General features: G+C 42.7%; 2 protein-coding genes across 5 annotated transcripts in view; one reads left to right on the top strand and one right to left on the bottom strand.

Annotated features, from left to right (window-relative positions):
• Positions 1–1,517, bottom strand: part of LOC123826870 (U2 snRNP associated SURP domain containing) — a 45,139-nt gene extending 43,622 nt beyond the window's left edge. For all 3 annotated transcript variants that reach the window (XM_045851112.1, XM_045851114.1, XM_045851113.1), the window contains exon 1: positions 1,327–1,517. In XM_045851112.1, coding sequence (XP_045707068.1) covers positions 1,327–1,371 — 45 coding nt within the window. In that variant the 5' untranslated portion in view covers positions 1,372–1,517. The remainder of the gene's footprint in view (positions 1–1,326) is intronic.
• Positions 1,518–1,777: 260 nt separating this feature from the next.
• PAQR9 (progestin and adipoQ receptor family member 9) overlaps positions 1,778–13,432 on the top strand; it is a 44,407-nt gene continuing 32,752 nt past the window's right edge. Inside the window, exons 1-2 of one of the 2 annotated variants that reach the window (XR_006787141.1) lie at positions 1,778–1,893; positions 10,532–10,792. The gene's annotated coding sequence lies outside the window, so the exon portion shown is untranslated. Of the gene's footprint in view, positions 1,894–10,531; positions 10,793–13,432 lie in introns of those variants that run through there. The other variant, XM_045851118.1, reaches the window with a different exon arrangement.

Raw genomic sequence — 13,432 nt, 5'->3', positions numbered from 1 at the left:
ATGAGTCCGTTGAGAGGAAGTGGGTTCAGTAAGGTACCCAACTATTCCCCTACTCACTAGGGGGAAATGTACCCGGGAAGGAAGAAAATAACAAAGTAAACGCAAAACTGGCCCTCTACCATAGCTTCTATAGCTATAGTCATGTCTGGTAAAACCATTACTAATTACGAACTAATTATGAACATCATTCACCAAATGGCATAAAATATGGTTTATTAGAAACTGGGACAGCAAGTACAAAACGGCTTATTATGTTTGTCACGACAATTTGTAATCGCAAAGCTTGCCCTAACTTCCTAATGCCCGACATATAATCACACTCACTCTAGATGTAACAGTCCCCAGAACCTTTAAGTGTTACACAACTTCTTACATCACCATCAAAAAGCTTAACAACTACTCCGGCAGTACCTATTACTTTTTATATCTGTTCGAGAGGAGGAACTCAAAGAAAAAATGATTAATCGAACCGCCCACGATGGCAACTAAGGCTTGATGCTACTAAACACAACTAATACTAAACTACTTCCACAGCTCAATGGTTTCACAAACAGGCGCACACAGTTCCCTGTAAAGTCAACAGCAATGTACTAATAAGCTAAGGTGGCTTCCAAGTACACAGAAGCTCCCCTTTAAGTGAATCACACAGGAACGCAGAAGACCCCAAGTCCTCGAATATGCGCCCAGGAATGAAGTGCTCATTTTGTACTTCCTCTGGAATGAGAGAAGACCACGTGTGAAGCGCAGAGAATTAACCGAGGTGGTGAAGCACTGCAAAGGAGACCTGCGCCGCCTCTGCACTTCCCTCCCCGCGTCCCTCCACTATTGGTCCTCCCCTCACAACTGGAGGCCCTACGGGTTATTTATTCCCAGGAGGGCACGGAGGAAATTGAGGGAGGCCAGAAGCGTGAGATCCAAAACCTAAGAACCGAGAAAAGGGGAGCAGAGACTTTATCGCGGGTAAGCGATTCCCGCCTATCCCAGGAGCTGACCCGTGGCCTCCGCGCAACAAGGTGAGACACAGCAGCGCGTTTTCACCGTTTCAGACCTCAGTCCTTGATTTCACTCCAATGTCAAGCACCAGCAGAAATACACAGGGAAGCCAGCCCACCCCAGGAGCCGCGAGTCTCGAGCCAAATCCGGGCTGGGACTAAGGCGAGATACCAGGCCTCTCAATCTGCGCAAAACCGTGCGTCCGCACCCCGGCCTACCATCGCGACCAGAACGCGAACCCCCACCCAGCCTATTCCAGCTGGCCAGAAGCGTCTGCACGCCCCAGACGACAGTGAGAGAGTCACTGACTTACGAAGCCCTCCAAGAAATTACCTTTGAACTGGCCTTCTGAGACCCGCCTGGCGTTTTGTCCGCCATCTTGAGCTTTGCCCCTCCTTCGGCGGTGGCGGCAGCAGCAGCTCGAGCGAGTCGAGAACCGAGAGAGTGGATCACAGCGGAGCCCGCCAGAGCGCCTGCAAGGCTGAATAGTCAACTGCCGAGATAGGGAAAGCAAGCTCGAGCACACGTTACTTCCGGTGTCGCGATTTTCCCCGGCCCCGCCCACTACACTGGTTTATCTGGTTGGTCTCGGTTGCAGGGCTGTTTATTGGACCCGGAAATTTAGAGCATCTGCTTGCTTTGGCTTTCTGGGCCAGCTGATACTTAACTCTTTTGCAAGCTCCAACTCCCGGTAGGTGCGAGCCAGCTCTGCTTCCTAGCGAGGGGGGAACGTCTACTTGAAGAAGAAATGCACTGATCACCTGGGCAGGATCTTACCTCAACTGAGAAAATAAGTGTGGAGCGAACTCGGGGTACCTACTCAGCGTTCCGTGGATAAAGACCTTGTTCGCATCACCTCGGGAGTTCACACCCTTGTGGGAAACTTGCAGTCTGCTCAAGGTACTTGAATATAGAATTGTGCCCAGAAAGCGGAGAGAGAGGAGCATCTGACCCAACCTGAGACTCGGGCAATGAAGGTATCCGATAGACTCCGTTTAGGGCGTCTATAGGATGAGTGGGTACCTGCAGAGAGAGAATGAATGAGAGGAAATCATAAATCAAAAACACTATTCTAAATCCAGCATACATGGAAATTATTTAAGAATTACGCTTTTTCTATTGAGTGTTTTCATGTTTAATCACAGAAGTGGAAGGGAACACCATACAGAGAGAGTAATTGAAATAAAAGCCTGGTGGCATTAATCGGTAGGCCTCTGTGTGGTCACGGTTTTGTTAGCCCAGGTGTAGAGAGGGATGTGCCTGGAGAGATAGATGGGGAGCAAGTTCACAGAGGGCCTTGAGGCAATCAGTGTGCTTAGTAGTTAGAATTCTGAGGATATAGAGAGGCCTGCAACAGGGTTTTCAGTAGGACTGTTACTTGGTTAGATTTTAAGGTTTAAAAAGTGGCACTGAACACTGAGGTAAGGGAGGAAGAAGACAAGTTCACGACCTTCTCTCCCTAATTTATGCAAAACATTTTTGAGAACTTTTTGTGTATAAAAGCCTGGCCAAAGTGTTGAATTTACAGAGACAAGTAAAAATACGTTGTCTTTCTATGATTAAAACTTAGTGAGGATTGGGCAAAAGAAAGGAACAGCAAACTAACTCTGCAGAATTAAACTGATGCTGCAAGTGAGGATAATTAGCTATGGGATCTCTGAATGAAGTAAATAATTCTGAGAGTAGGGATGGGGTAAAGAGACGGGGGAGATTTCACAGAGAAGACAGCATTTGAACTAACTCTGAAGAAATAGAATTTTGTCTTTTTGGATGGTGTTGGGGCCAGGGGGGTGGAGGAAGAGAGGCAGACCCTCAAGAAATGTTAACTGTCATATGTACCAAGCACTAAGGAATCAGCAGGCTAAGGTTCCTGTGTGAGGGGATGGGGGTAGAACAACAGACAATGAACAAATAGCAAAAAAAATTATTTCTAAGCAAGAAATAATTAAAAAGTGACAAGTGCTGTCACTTGTCACATTGAAATTAAAATGGAACAATGTTTTGCAACCTCTAATCCAATTGAGAATATTGTCCTTTTTTAAATTATTTATCTATTTTGGAAGAGAGGAAGAGGGAAAGACATCAATTTTTGTTATTTCACTTATTTAGGCATTCATTGGTTGATACTTATATGTGCCCTGACAGGCATTGAACCTGCAATGTTGGTGTATGGGGATGATGCTCCAACCACCTGAGCTACCTGGCCAGAGCCTGAATTTATTTTCAATCTCAGATGTTATTACACTTTTTCTATTCTGTGCTGCTTCCTCCACCCTCCTCCTGGCCTCTAATTGAAAGCTAATCATTTTTTTTGCTCTTACTAAAGATGGTACTTCCTCCAGGACCTTGTAGACCTCCCTCTGCCATCAAGCCTCAGTTAGAGGCTGCTTCTGATCCATAGGACTCTATACTTCTCACGCAAGATGCTCATCACACCAGATCTTAATTATCTGTTTACGGTCTAGGATTAGAAAGTGAAATCATCAGCTGGGAGGAAGGGAGAGTTGGGATTGGCTGTGCCCATTCATGTTCTGGCAATGCTGCAGGCTGATTTTGTCTCTTACAAAGTGAATATATGCACACTTTTTATTCAACTCCCTAAAGTCCTACTTCCCATACAAATAATTTTTACTGAATATTTACCCTGAAAGTTAAAAATAAAGTCCATGCAGACTTCTTCCCTCTCTTTTTTATACAATAAAGCCCCAAAGGAAATCAGACTAATGTTACCTGACAAGAGGTAATCGACAGGCCTTTATTAAGGCCTAATTAAATGTACTTTTAAAAACTCACAGTCACAGCAATGAGCAGAGTTTTCCTGAATACATATAAGTCATGAAATCTTGGCCTTATTACTCAAACTACAAACTAAGGAGGATGAAGGAGCATGAATGTACACATGGAATTTTACAGAATCAGAAATTTTAATTAGACTCACAATTACTGTTGCCAAGGGACTACACATCAATAGTAAGGAAATCATACAATTTACTGCAGTTCATATTACATTTTCCCAATCACACAGTCCATGGATGGGCTAGGGACAGGTTGAAGGTAATAAAAATTGCTCTTTTAGCTATGATTCTGGTGGGAAGATTACCCTTACTATGCAGCAATTGTAAAAATAAGATCATGAGCCCTGGCATGTGTTTTATTTGGTTAGAGTATTGCCTCGTGCACGAAACAGTGGCAGGTTCCATTCCTGGACAGGGACTTGCCTAGGTTGAGGGTTTGATCCCCAGTCCACGCGCCTACAGGAGGCAACTGATCTGTTTCTCACATCAGTGTTTTGTGTGCGTATGTGTGCGTGCGCGTGTCCCTCCTTCCTGTCTCTTAAAAAAAAAAAATCAATAGATGAGATGAGGGAAAGATAATGAAACCAAGGATGGTCCAGATGGAGCACTGTGGAAATGGGTGTTCCTAAGTGAGTATGTAGTATGTGTGTGAGTGACAAAGACCAAAGGAGGACTCAAGTATGCCAAGTCGGGACAACTATCAGAAGGCAACAACTAGGGAGTTCTTACTTACTGTGGCCTGGCAGACGCAAGGTGGGATGGGCTCGGACCACCCACAGATCAGACCTCACTTGGCCAGTGCCCTGCTGTCTACCAACTAAGAGCCTAAATGTCCCTGTGAAGACTGAAACTGTTGAGGCAAGACCAGGTAATTAAAAGGCAGGGTGGAGAATGAACTTATGAAGAGAAAATGAACAAGACAATTTCGCTTATCAATTTTATTTGGTTGCCAATAACAGAAGCCCAAATGTAGTGGTCTTAAAACAGTAAGGCTCGATTTTCACATTCCTATCACGCTAGATCTTTTTATCAAACAATATGGCATACTTTTCTTCTTTTGCAGATTTTATTTCCTTCACTTTGATTTTGCATATTTCTTATTACCTTTTATCATTTCTGTTGTTAGAATAAGTTTTTCTATTACTTACATGTCCTAAGTAATTGTTTATACATTGATTTCTCTACATCAGTGTTGTACACAGCCGTTTTGCTGAATTCTTTTGTTACTTGTAGTTTTTTAGTTTTTTCTCTTGGGCTTTCAGGTCATATCATTTGCACATAACTACAAGTAAGTGTACTTCCTCTTGTCCCATTTTTTTCTATCTTTTGGTTCTTTTTTTCCTTGTGCGATGACATTAGCCAGTACCTCCAGCACAGCAGCAAGGGTGTGCAGATGCTATCCTTGTCTTGTTCGTGACTTTAATGAGAATGCTTTTAGTGTTCTCATGAGGTTGAGGCTGACCTTTAGGCTTTAGGTTGAATTATATATTAATTTTTTACCTACTTTGGAACTGAATATATAGAATTTTAAGTTCTCATAGAAAACTCAAAGAATCCAAGATATACCAAAGAATGCCGAAGGTTAGACAGCCCTGTTTGAGAAACACATTTATAGGCTTGTGTTAAGAAAAACCAGGACAACTCCATGACTTGGGAGAAGAAGGAACAAATTAGAAATGTCCTGCTCTGTGCACTGGGGAGAATGGACAGAGAGGAGGGCTGATTTGGGGGAGGAAAGGTAGAAATCTATATTAGTGTCCTGTAGGCTACCACGACAAATCACCACCAAGTTAGTGACTTATAATATATCATATATATATAACATGTATATCATCTGTAATGTATGTATATTACATTACAAATTGATGATCTTAGTTCTGGAGGTCAGAAGTCCAGATGTGCCTGCAGGCCTGTTCATTTTGGAGGTTCTAGAGAAGAATCCATTTTCTTGCCTTTTCCAGCTTCCAGAGTTCTCTGGCTGGTGGTCCCCTCCTTCATCTTCAGAGCCAGCAACATAGAATTTTCTCCTGTCTGACCTCTGCTTCCAATCTTGTGTCCACTCTCTAACTCTACTGCCTCCCTCTGCAAAAGGACCCTTTGATTACTTTGGGCTCACCATGGCAATCCGGGATACTCGTCCCATGGCAAGAGCCCTAACTTGGTCACATCCACAAAGTTTCTTTGCCATGTAAATTAACATATTCAAAAGGTTCTGTGGACATCTTTGGAGGGCTATTATTTGCAGACCACAGGATCTAAAATGAACTTTCTACTTCTGTGTTTTTTTCCCTGGCTGACAGGCACAGCTTTGATCCCACCAGAAAACTTACATGGGAATGGTCCTAATAAATACAGTCATCTCAAATCAACTGAGTTCTGATATTGTTCCTGGGGAGTCCAGTGGGTAGATGATGTGGTTCCAGTGAGGGCGGGATGAAATGGGTCTCTGTTGTCAGGTGACTTACAGGGTGTAAAGGAGACAGATGTGTCACAATCAGAGTATCAGAGTGAGGACAAATTTTAGTCCAATTTGTTTACCGCTGTGTCTGCAGTCCCTAGAACAGAGTGAGCACCATGCAGGTCCTCATATATGTGTACATGAATAAATTCTACATCCGAGGTATGTTTAGGGGAGCACAAAAGATTGGTACAGCATAGGAGGAGTCCGGGAGGACCTCCTGGAGGTGTGTTCTGGTCGCAAGAGTTTGCTGCTGGGGCTCCCCCCAGGAGTCACTAGAAGCTGCTCAGAGAGCAGGATGGAAACCTCAGGACAGTGTTGTCTCATTTTGAGAAAATGCAAATCCTGCTCACTTTAAACAGATTTGAAAATCCCTTCTGTACAAATTTTGAAATAATATGAATCTCTCAACCCCAATTAAAAATTCTTTTCAAGAATTGTGTAATTTTGGGAGTGTTCTTCTAGTTGCTAGATGAGATACAGCCCAATTCATGAATCATTTATAAAGCCAATTAGATCTTCAAATTAAAAAAAAAAGAATTGTGTAATTTCTATGTAGGCAGGCTCAAGGGACTGCAAAGGTCATTTATTATTTTGCCACATGGCGGTGCTGCTGCCACTGGTAAACAAAACACACCCCCCATCCTTTACTGGTGGCCAGTGAACACACATGCAACTTCTGTGAATGATCTTGGCGCTCTTGTGACATTTATTGTTACAATTAAAAATCTAATATCCTGTCATTGTTGCTCAAGCTTTCATTCAGCAATTGTGCTAGTGCTGGTACTGGAAAATGTACTAAAAATAATTTAGAAGGGGAAATCAAATGTGAAAAAATGCAGTATACTGTGTTGTTCATAGGAGAGAACAGTCCACAAAATATTCAAGATAATACTTCTGCACTCAGGCTTGCTCTGCCTCTCCAGAAGGGCAGGGGCAGGGCTGAATCCCAGCACACACTAGCGTGTCTGGCACATAGCATGCACCAATAAACATTTGTGAAATAAACAATAAGCAAACATGGAGGTGGCAACCTTGTAGCTAGCTCCCACCTATATGAAATACTTTCTGTTTCACTGGACACAGAAACTAACAAAAAGTTCCTGAAACTGAATTCCACAATCACAGCTGTGAATTTCTGAATAGTCCAGCTCAGGTTAGCTGTCTATGCCCAGTCTAATCAACTCTGCCCAGGGAAATGGCTCCAGAAGGTTGTTACCATGAATGAAGGAAGACTTTGGGGAGGGGGAGGTGTGAGCCCAAACTAACTATATAGTGTATGAGTAATGAGTCTTGGCCACATATACACTTATTTTTCAAATGTTTAAGGTTACTGCTATGACAATATAATTTGTTTTATTATGATGAAATACAGATAATACAAAATTTGCCGCTTTAACCATTTGTAAGTGTACAGTTTAGTGACATTAAGAATATTCACATTGTTGGGCAAACTATCACCACCATCCATCTCCAAAACTTTTTCACCTTCCCAAACTAAACTCTGTACCTATTAAACACTCACTTGCCATTGTGCCCCCTTCCTTGCCACAGTCCCAGGAAACCACGATTCTAACTTTCTGTCTCTATAAATATGGCTACTCTATGTATCTCACATAAGTGCAATCATACAGTGTTGGTCCTTTTATGACTGGCGTATTTCACTTAGCATAATGTCCTCAACGTTCATCCGTGACAGACGTGTGAGGATTTCCTTTCTTTTTAAGGTTAAATGATATTCCGTTGTACGTCTGTGCCACAGTTTGTTTATCCACTCATGCAAGGAACAGTTGGGTTGCGTCCAGTTCTTGGATATTGTGAATTGTGCTGCTATGAATATTATCAAAGCACTTCCTAATTCACAGCAGCTTTTTGTCATTGTGCAAACTCTCACCCAGTGATCCTGAAAGTGCACCTCCTGTCTCCTGTGGGGATCAGCAGAAAAACTGGCACTGCGATGTCTTCATGTTTGTCATCTTTAAATCTTCAAATAGGAGTTATGTTCGAGGGAGAGAAATCAGTGTGGTGGTGCATCTGGAAATCAAGTCCTGGGAAGAAGGAATGCTGCAAAATTAAGTCAGCAGCCTAGAGAAGAGCAGACTTGAGGGCAACAGTGGAAGCCGTTTATGCCTCCTTCCCTCCCTGCTACCTTCAGTCTATCTTAAAGAAATCAGTATTTCTCTGTGAAAATACGCAGAAGCTGACTGATTGTAGAAAGGATCCCAGAGTTTGGAGGGGAGTTGAAGGAGAGCTATACTTGGACTCTAAGACTTCTTTTACCTCACTTTTTATTTTAGTTGAGTTTAGGTTATGTTTTATTATATTTTGTTATATTTTATTTAGGCGGGGTACCAAATTACTTTGTTTGAAGAAATGATATAAATGAAAGACATAAGTGGATGACTTGGTACAAGTTACAGAAAAGGTACATACAAGTAATTCCGAAAAGCATGTACTGCTTTGGTGACCAGGGAAGTCGCCCCCATGGTTACAGGGAAGCCAACCCGAGGCTGAGCTCTCCTCACCGTGTCCCAGGGCATGGTTGTCACAGAGATGCCCTGCCATGCCAGTTTCCTGCACACGCTGGCTACGCAGTCAAAGCCAGTCCTCTGATGCCTTTCACCTGCTCATTCAGGTAGTGAGTCCTAGTGAGGTCACACAAATGGGGGTCATTTTTGTCAGTGGCCACTTTGTACAAGTCCAGTAGTGACTGATTCACACTTTTTCCCAAGTGTAACACATGCTTCATTGCATTCAGCCCATGCTCCTGGTCATCACCATCTGGTTTCTTGATATCCTGAACGAAGACCCTGCTACCTCATTGGTTCTGCAGCTTCTTCAGTTTCTCAGCGTGTTCCCCCTTTCCTTAGATTGGTGAGGAAAGTATTTGACCAAGTTCTTCAAAGCCATGTCATCACAAAGTAGTATGACTGGACAGGTAGACACAGGCAGTGTGAGCCCCGGTTGATCTGGCGGCTGATGGTGCCCTCTGAGTCCTGGTGGCAGTTCTGGCACACTTGTGAGGGACTGGAGCGGTGGTGGGGCCTTGGGGCCCCTGGGCACTGTGAAGAGGGCGCAGAGGGCAGCACCGGGGTGCGGTGCGGGCTGGGTTGAACACCGGTTCCGTGCAAGCCCTGCAAAGCAGGGAACCGAGCGACTCTCAGCAAAGACTGTCTCTGTCCCATTCTTTATGTATGGGCAGAAATGACAAAAATGACCCAAGCCGTAGTTTATACAGTAAATAACTACTCAGGGTAAACTTAGTTTGCTATTTGTTGGTGTCACATCCTCCAGATGCAATCCTGTAAGTTGTGTGCTGTTCGAGAGCTGCACAAGCTTCCGTGGGGCGGATACTCTCTGAGATCATAGTGACTGGAGCCAGAGCAGGTCACCAGCATACCCCATGGGGCCTAAACACAGAAGTCCCTCAATTGTATATGATGCTAGCAAAATACCCTGGTTAATCCAAATCAAGTTAGCAAACAGAAAAGTTCCATTGTGCAAACAGAAAATTGTTCCATTTTTAGTTGCTAAAAATTAATGACTTAATTTATGCCATTTATTAGACTTTGGTTTTTAGTTTTTGTCCAGTTTCTCCTTTCCCTTTTCATTAAAACTTGTGGGGGGAAATACCTCAAGAAGCTGTGGTGAAGTAGACAAATCTTATACTTTGGAGTTGGAAAATAAACTGGTACAACCTCCCCAGGATGGCAACTCAGCCAGTTATCAAAATGTCAAGTGCACCTGCCCTTTGACTCAGAGGTTCTGCTTGTAGGTTCACCTTCCAGATGTCCTTCTCGCACCAGTGATGGATATATACGGCAAGTCACTGCAGCAAAAGATTAAAAATGCCCTAACCATCCATCCATCCATCGACAAGGGACTATTTAATAATGTATATGGCACATCCAAAGAATGCTCAGCGTATGAGTGGGGCTGCAGTGCTTGGCCAGTGCTGGGAGACTGAGAGATCTTGACTTACTTAGGAATGGCTCCAAGGTACACGGCTGCATGACAAAAGCAAGGTAGGAACCTTTGTGCGTCCCCAACAAAGGTACCTATAGATAGAAATACATCACAGACATGTGTTAGGCAGCTTCCCAGATGACCTCCGGTGATCTCTCAGCCCTGGTAACCATGCCCTATATGTAATCCCCCTGGCCTTGAGTGTGGGTCCAATCTACTGACATGCTTCTAATGAAAAGAATGCAGCAACAGTAAAATGTCCGGTCTGAGATTTGGTTATTAAAAAACCTTGCCATCTTGTCTTCCTTGACTTTTCTAGCTATCCTCACCTGTTCGTTCTAATTAAGTTGGTCGCCATGCTCTGCAGGGCCCAGTGGACAGGCCCCTGTGTCAAGAAACTGAAGGAGGCCTCAGGCCAAAAGCCAGTTAAAGAAATGAGGCCATTAGCCCAACAGCCTGTGAGAAACTAAATCCTACCAACACCCCTTCAGTGAACTTGAAAGCAGATCCTCCTAAGTGGAGTTGTGAGGTGACCACAGCTCCAGCGACAGCTGACAGCAGCCTTTGAAAGACCCTGAGCCACAGGGCTCAGGTAAGCCACCAGACTGCTCTCCACAGAAAGAGTGAGATAATAAATGTTTGTTATTTCAAGCCACTAAGTTTGGGGCAATTTGTTACACAGCAGTAGATAACTAATACAAGATGTATGTTTGTTTATGCAATATACAGAGTTCGGCAGAAGTAAGGCCTGCTTGAGTGTGGTTGGTAGGGTACATGAATGTCTCGCACAAGATGGACAGCAATTGGAACATTTCACCTAAAATGTCATATGGTATGCTTGAGTGTGATATTGTTACATTACAGAATTACATGCTTATGATTTTGTAATAAAAAGAAGGGAAATTATTTGTGCTAGACCCTGTATGTCTTTAAGAACTAGCCACCATGCTTGCCACTAGGGAAGGAAACTTAAAATGCTGGGAATCAGATGTGGGAGGGAACTTACTTTTTACTATAAACCTTTGGTCTGTTTGAATATAATGTTTATTCAACAAATGACATTTTTAATATCACCAAAGGAGTTCATCACCAAGCCATTATTATATGAAATGTTAAAGGGAATTATATAAGAAAAAGAAGATCAAAATGATGAACATTAAAATGGCAATAAATTCACAACTATCAATAAATGAATCCAAAAACCAAACTAAGCAAATAAGCAGAACAGGAACAGAATCATAGATACAGAGATCATTTGGAGGGTTATCAATTGGGAGGGGGAAGAGAGAAAATGGGGGGAAATGTGCAGGGATTAAGAAGTACAATTTGGTAGGTACAACATAGGGGATGTTAAGAACAGTATAGTCGGTGGAGTACCCAAAGAACATATATGCATGACCCATGGACATGAACTAAGGGGGTGGGGGATTGCTGGAGGGAATGGGAGTACTGGGTAGGAGGGGTAAAGGGGGAAAAATTAGGATGACTAATAGCATATTCAATAAAATATATATTTTTAAAAGTTCAGAGGTGAGACTGTTTCAGGATTTGTCACTTTACCAGTTCAGTCTCACCAGGACCTGGTTCTTTCCCTCTCTGCTCTGCCATCTTTGGTAGGTCAGCCCACTTGTCAGTCACCCAATGGCTGCCGTAGCTCCCAACATCACACAAGAGGAAGAGGTGTCCCTTTCTTCTTGAAAGCTTGTATATCTTTTTTGTTTAAGACTGAGGAAGAAAAAAACTTCCTAGAAGCCACCCTGGTAGGTTTCCCTTCAGTCTCATTGGCCAGCAATGGGTTCCTGCCCAGGTGTAAACCAACTGATGGTAGGAGAGGAAGATGACAGTGATTGGCTTATATGGAGGACCTGGTTGACTAGGGGGTTGTTACCTACATAGTAACCCTGCAAAGTCAGGGTTCTCCTAAAAAGAAAGAGGGTGGGTAATAACAGTCATCTACATTGTGAGGACCTAGGCTTACTGGCTTTTTTTTTTTAACCATTGAGCTAAATTGAATATTAATTAGAAAACACTACATCACTCCCAGCATCTGGAAATTTATGTTTTTTTTAATTATCACATATGTGACCTAAATCTAACTCAGAACATGGATTTTTAAAACTTTGCACATTGGTAGCACTAGTCTTGTTACTTGAGAAAGATATGAAGGGTCTGAGTGAGAAAATAGGGCAGTTACACCTAGAACCACGCCAGTGTTTGCTAAGAGACACAGATGATGAATTTTTTCTCCTTTCCCAATTGGTCAGGACTCTTCAGTGAGCTTATAGGACCAGACCAGGAGCTGACGAACTAGGCGTGTTAGAAAGAAAACAGGGCTCTCTGGCCAGGCGGACTTACTCAAACCCCAGCTGTACTGTATGTACAACAGCACACGAACCTCAGGCAATGAAATGAAATTTTCTAGGCCTGTTTCCTTATGTGTAAAATAAAGATAATAATTCTGAACTTTCAGGTTTCTGAGCAGATTATGTGAGAATATAGAATAAAAGCATATGGTGAAATGCCTAGAATCAAGAAAATATCAAACCTCATGTTATAGTAAAAACAAACAAAAAACAGTGTTGTAATAGCACATGAACTGACAAATTAGCCAATGGAATAGAAGATTTCTAACGTGCCATTTGCACACGAGAACTTAATATACAACAAAGGTGTCCCCACAACCAATGGGGGAAAGGATGAACTGTGCAACAGACGGTGCTAGGGACACTGACTCACTCTGAAGGAAAAGAACACCCAGACCCTATCCCACACCACGCACCAAAGCAGGGTCATGAGACCAGGATGTCATGGTTGAAAAGGCCCTTTTGAGAATGCACTTTTCCAACTAGCAGAATGAATGAAAGAGGAATGAAAAATGTAATTTTCTAAGAACTCTAAACAAGACAAAAGACATTGTAGTAAGGTGTCTCCATGACCCTCGGAGTTGGGAAGCATTTCTTAAAACTTCCCAAACACAAACCGTGAGGCAAAATGTTGATGCATTTGATTACATAAAAACAAATTGAGTTTTATTCAACAAGGTCATCATGGATAAAAATCAGATTACAGAATAGTAGAAGATATTTGTAGTATCTAAAAATGGAAAGGTATTAATATCTAGAATATGCAAGGATTAAAAATCATCAAGAAAAAGATAGCAACTTGAAGAAGAGAAAGCCCAAAGTCCACCAAGCATATGGAGAGATACTCAATCTCATTT

Source organism: Phyllostomus hastatus, unplaced genomic scaffold (genome assembly GCF_019186645.2).
Source record: "Phyllostomus hastatus isolate PE091 unplaced genomic scaffold, TTU_PhHast_1.1 phas_contig_86, whole genome shotgun sequence".
NCBI classification, from domain to species: Eukaryota; Metazoa; Chordata; class Mammalia; order Chiroptera; family Phyllostomidae; genus Phyllostomus; species Phyllostomus hastatus.
The sequence above is the reverse complement of the archived record's forward strand: the minus strand, read 5'-3'. Positions and strand labels throughout refer to the sequence as shown.